This window comes from Cherax quadricarinatus, chromosome 62 (genome assembly GCF_038502225.1).
Source record: "Cherax quadricarinatus isolate ZL_2023a chromosome 62, ASM3850222v1, whole genome shotgun sequence".
NCBI lineage: Eukaryota > Metazoa > Arthropoda > Malacostraca > Decapoda > Parastacidae > Cherax > Cherax quadricarinatus.
Genome location: NC_091353.1, coordinates 12,921,360 through 12,927,316, shown reverse-complemented (window position 1 = coordinate 12,927,316; position 5,957 = coordinate 12,921,360). Strand labels below are relative to the sequence as shown.

Genomic DNA, 5,957 nt, shown 5'->3' with positions numbered 1-5,957 from the left:
TGGCCTCCCTAGTTTTGAAGGTTCTCATTATCCATCCTGTCATTTTTCTAGCAGATGCGATTGATACAATGTTATGGTCCTTGAAGGTGAGATCCTCCGACATAATCACTCCCAGGTCTTTGACGTTGGTGTTTCAATAGTGAATAATCGGAAGAATTTTCGTGCTCTAGAGGTTAAATTGGGCTGACACCTCTCAAATAGGAGTCGAAATTGTTGGATGTGCATTCCTGCATAACTTGAGATATCAGACGACTGGACAAGACAGCTCCAGGAACCTCAGATAAGTCTGTTTAGGTTGTAACTCTGGCCAGTGTTATTTTCATGTATAGACAGTGAGGTTTTCTGAGTATGATACACCTTGATCTCCAGATCTCCAGTCAAATTGGTGGGTGATATTAAGATATATTCTCCTTCTGTTATGTATATGTGTATATATATGATCATTTATTAATTTTAATATACAGTCCACAAATTTATATATTACCAGAATTCCTGGTGATGCACATTTCATTTGTAATTAATAGGTCCAGAGCAACTTGTTGAATATGACAGTGGTAGGTATCTAAGGGGGACATTTTTGTGACCTAGGTGTCCCAAATTCCTACTTGTCTATGTAACTTTGATAAATAATAATTATCTTTGTTACCATTTACTGGTATGTACATTATGGGTTACATCCAGATAAATGTAATTTTCCACAGCCAGTATGGTGAGCAGATGTGTGGCGCAGCGTGTACCAGCTTGGGCTGGTACACACAGGTGTGTCCACACACGACACCTGCTGCCGTAGACAATACATAAAAAGATATTTAAGAGGCACTAGGCTTTGTGGCCAGTTCATACCTCTTCTGAAGACCCTTATCCACCCACCTTCCTCGTCACACCGCGTTGCAGTGGGGGTATATTACCACTTACACCACTGGTGGAGGGATGGCAAGTGGCAAGCGGTCACCATGGTTCACACACAAGCTGCTACTAGTGTTGGGGTTAATGGTGGTCATAGCTTTTGCATATTACAACCATGGCCAACAGGATAGCCTCGCCATCACCAAAAACGGTACGTAATTTAATTTATTATACTCAAAGGGAAGCGCTAAAGGAGTAAGGGTGCTGGTAGCAGTGCTCCAGGATTGGGAGGTAATCAGGTCTTGTCTAGATGAAAATGATTAGCCGCAACTATGTTGAAATCTGCAGGAGTCACTCGGACACTTTAATAAGTACAGGTACAAGGTATACAAGCCTAGCTGACATACTACTATATAAAAAGTCCCTTGTTATTCAGACCGTTTCGGGTAAAATAGGTCAATTTTGTCCCCAGGATGCGACCCACACCAGTCGATTAATATCCAGGTACCTATTTTACTGATGGGTGAAAAGGGACAGCTAAGTTCCTGAGGCAGGAATTACTACGTCACATCCAGTCTTGAGGCTGTGTAAGCAAGTTAAAATTGCTCACATTGATGAAAGTTAGACACATGAGCAACACCTGGATATCTTGAGTCGTGTAACGTTACCCAATGAAAGCTTATTTGGTGTATCTTTTCTTGATTATATAACATTAATGAACTTTTAACATAACTGAGGAACACTTCAGTAGGCCTACTGGCCCATACTAGGCAAGTCTTAAGCGAACAAATTATGCCAACACTCAAGCGTTCAATTTGTACATATTATTGTTATTATAATCACGAGGGAAGCACTAAACCCGTAGGATTATACAGCGCCTGGGGGGGATGTGGGAGGTATTCAGGTTTAATTCAGGGAACTGGAGCACAGATCCAATTCCCTAGATCAAGAGCCCCTCACCAGCATCAAGGAACCTTCCATGAGGGGAATTTGTACAAATATCAATAAAAAATATTTGTCTTTGCAAAGATTACAATGTGTGACTCACAGTTTATAAACTATTAAGTACAAACCAAGCCACTAACATCCCTGAGCATTTCGGTCAGACTTTATATATAAACACATTAAACAACCAAGATAACTTTACACATCTTTATACAAGGCCAACTTTAATAAAAGAAAAACATGTTCATTCCCTCTCCTACATGTCGTAATCTGAGCCTCACTCTCGTCATAAAAGCTCTCCTTATTGTTTTTATATGGTTTTATACTGGAGCGTATGATAATGACGTTGTAACCTCCTTTTGCAGGTCAGTTGGAGAAGAGCATACAAGAAGTCTTGAAGGATGAGACTACTCTTAGATCCCAGCAGGAAGACCAGGCGCTGGTCGATGGACAAGTGGAGAAACGCAACGTACAGGTCCTGAAGGATTCAACCTTCGCTGGAACCCAGGATGTCTCTGCTCTGACTGTAGGAGAGTCAGTAGAGGAAGTCCTGATGGATGCAACCTTCGCTGGAACCCAGGATGACTCTGCTCTAACTGCAGAAGAGTCAGTAGAGGAAGTCCTGAAGGATGCATCCTTCGCTGGAACCAAGGATGACTCTGGTCTAACTGTAGGAGAGTCAGTAGAGAAAGTCTTGAAGGATGCAACCTTCGCTGGAACCCAGGATGTCTCTGCTCTGACTGTAGGAGAGTCAGTAGAGGAAGTCCTGAAGGATGCAACCTTCTCTGGACCTTTGCTAACTGGAGACCAAGGATGACCCTGCCCAGGATGTTGACTGTAGGAGAGTCAGTAGAGGAAGTCCTGAAGGATGCAACCTTCGCTGGAACCCAGGATGACTCTGCTCTAACTGTAGAAGAGTCAGTAGAGGAAGTCCTGAAGGATGCATCCTTCGCTGGAACCCAGGATGACTCTGCTCTAACTGTAGGAGAGTCAGTAGAGGAAGTCCTGAAGGATGCATCCTTCGCTGGAACCCAGGATGACTCTGCTCTAACTGTAGGAGAGTCAGTAGAGGAAGCCTTGAAGGATGCAACCTTCGCTGGAACCCAGGATGCCTCTGCTCTGACTGTAGGAGAGTCAGTAGAGGAAGTCCTGATGGATGCAACCTTTGTTGGAGACCAGGATGACTCTGCTTTGACTGTAGGAGAGTCAGTAGAGGAAGTCCTGAAGGATGCAACCTTCGCTGGAACCCAGGACGACTCTGTTACTGTAGCACAGTCAGCAGAGAGTGTCTCAGATTTTGACGATTGATTTGATTTTGCCACTGAAGTGGCTAGTTTATTGTGCACCCCATATCCATCCTGTGGAGGGTAGCGCAAGCGCATGTGGATACACAAAAAACCTAGGAACTAGGCCCCAAAAGGGTTAACAGGTGCACATATGGGTTTATATCTACATAACAACAGTTCACTTATCTGTTACAAGCAAATTTAGGAAATTTACTTAGTATGCCTGGTATCATATTTTTATTAATAAGATATCTTGACATGTCACATAGGTTATTATGCTGTCTGTATCTGTATTCCTCAATAAGTGAACAATTAAGCACATAGTGTTCAAGACAGTGACCATATGCCTGATCACATAACTTGCATTTAGTTTGATTATCATCTGTGTCTCCCAAACTGCCAGAAGTACTTGTAACCAAGCCTAAGCCTGACCACTACAACATCAGTCAGTACTTGTAACCAAGCCTAAGCCTGGCCACTACAACATCAGTCAGTACTTGTAACCAAGCCTAAGCCTGGCCACTACAACATCAGTCAGTACTTGTAACCAAGCCTAAGCCTGGCCACTACAACATCAGTCAGTACTTGTAACCAAGCCTAAGCCTGGCCACTACAACATCAGTCAGTACTTGCAACCAAGCCTAAGCCTGGCCACTACAACATCAGTCAGTACTTGCAACCAAGCCTAAGCCTGGCCACTACAACATCAGTCAGTACTTGTAACCAAGCCTAAGCCTGGCCACTACAACATCAGTCAGTGTTCACATTGCAAGTTGCTTCATAAACATACTTATCTACGTTCATGTTATCATAGTGGGTTATAGATCTACTCAGGCTTCTAACTGCATTCCTATAATCATTTTCATTATTTACTTCTCTCCTAATATTATTCCTAATGCTGGACACTGATATACCAAAGTTATATTCTACATTCTCCTTCTGGGTACTCTTCTTGGCTAACTTATCAACTTTATCATGAAGGAGTAATCCAATGTGTGATGGGATCCATAGCAATTGTACATTAATTCCTTTATCCCGGATTTTTGAGTATCTATACCTGGCTTCCCCAATGATCATGTTGTTGGAGTCATTATATGAGTCAAGAGCCTTCAATGATGACATAGAATCAGTAATGATGATAGAGTCAAGCTCAGTGTCATAGGTTAGCTTTAGCGCCATTAGGATTGGAAACAATTCAGTTTGCAGTGTAGACGCCCAGTTGTTAATTCTTATGCCTAACTCAACAAATTTATTATGGTTCTTAACTAGGGAGGTGGCAACTAGAGCAGATGCAGCAGTGCTAGAAGACTCCTGTTTAGATCCATCCTTGTATATAACTTGTGATAACTTATTACTACCAGCTAGGTGAGAAATTTCTTCTTGAGCAGTTGCTTTAACAAGTGATTTGAGGAAGGGATTACTAGCACTGAGCTTCTTGGAAGGGACTTGTAGGTATGTGATATTAAATGAACACATCTTCCATGGAGGGGTGAAATGCTCTTGTTGCCCTCAGTGATACAGTTCATGCAGGTTATAAAACTTAATGCAATTGCACGTTTTCACAATCCATTAGATCTGTGTGTATTTACCTCTAGACACTTGGTAAGATTCATTGTGACAGTCGCGAAGGATGCGACATTCAGCAGATGTCTTGGGATGATGGCTCGCCGCGCGTTGTATCAACCTCACGACTCTCTAACACCACCTTAACTTCAGCATAAAACACCACCACCTCCACCTTACACCACCAGCATTTCTGTTACGAAGGCATCTTTTGAGACGGTACGCTGATCCTTAGCAAGCGACCTCCATCTCTAGGCTTCAGACAGTGTATTTCTTCCCTATGGTGTATAAATATACCTAGTTGGAGAAATATAATTGTGACCAGTTGGCTCAATGGCTCACGTACTGTTTAGTTTAAAGTTTAATATCTTTATTATGCACCGCATCACGTACTGGCCTGGAGTTTTACGACTCACTCGTCATAGTGGGTTCTAACCCCACCCATTCCTGGTTTGTTTGCAAAAGTGTTATCACGATTTTGTCAGTCATTGTATTTCCTGCTAGGCATCTGTAGGTAAATATTACTCATGCTTAACACTTAGGGTTTTCATAACTTAGAGTTAGGGCCTGACACATTTATTTTCTGGCCGGGGATTCGATCCCTGAAATTATGTGATGAGAGTCGCGACCCTCACCACAATGATATGGAAGTCGATACCAGAAAATGGTTGAGAGTTAATGAACACTCAACTACTAATAGGAAAACAGACTTTCTCCAAATCGAGCTTATTAGGCTTTTACAAGATCTTCAAAAGGCACAAACACTGGATGAAAAAACTGGGCAAATAAAGGAAACCCATTCCTCCTGTGTCTTTTTTTTCAGCTCTAGCTCTATAAGGATTACAATGCTGAGTTTACAGAATTTGGTTATTGTGTGGTTTACATGTAGTAAAATAATGATTACAGAGTGTACCACTAGAACACCTAGCATGCCTAGGCATTTCGGGCAGATTTAGTTTAATTCTTAAGTTTAAAATATTACAAATTATGAGGTAAGTTGGTTTTATGGCTAAGTGACTAAATACTAATTTGTGAGTTTAGCAATGTGAATGCTTTTGTTTTGGCACAGTACATAGTTTCAGTATTCGAGTATCACAGGATTCATTATTTTAAGATTGAGATTAATATTTCTGTTTATGGTCAAATGGGTGAGTGAGTGTAAGTGTGAACCACCAGGTGGTATTCGTGTAGTTAGTTGACGGGGTGTATCAGGGAGATAAGATGTTTTCTGATGGTAGTTTTGAAGGTGATGAATGTGTCTGCAGTTCTAGAGTTCCCAGGTAGGGTGTTCCAGATTTTAGGGCCTTTGACATACAT

General features: G+C 41.8%; 1 protein-coding gene across 1 annotated transcript; it reads left to right on the top strand.

Moving 5' to 3' along the window:
* Nucleotides 1–844: 844 nt before the first annotated feature.
* Nucleotides 845–2,608, top strand: LOC138854557 (uncharacterized). Its single transcript, XM_070098512.1, has 2 exons — nt 845–1,057; nt 2,157–2,608. The coding sequence occupies exons 1-2, from the start codon at nt 931–933 to the stop codon at nt 2,606–2,608; spliced, it is 579 nt and encodes a 192-aa protein (XP_069954613.1). The 5' UTR covers nt 845–930.
* Nucleotides 2,609–5,957: the final 3,349 nt, after the last annotated feature.

What these genes read in the sequence shown, in the direction of transcription:
- LOC138854557 (XM_070098512.1), top strand. Translation starts at nt 931, where the DNA reads ATGGCAAGTGGCAAGCGGTCACCATGGTTCACACACAAGCTGCTACTA. An exon ending in CCTCGCCATCACCAAAAACG is followed by an intron (nt 1,058 to 2,156) that starts GTACGTAATTTA and finishes CTCCTTTTGCAG; the next exon opens with GTCAGTTGGAGAAGAGCATA.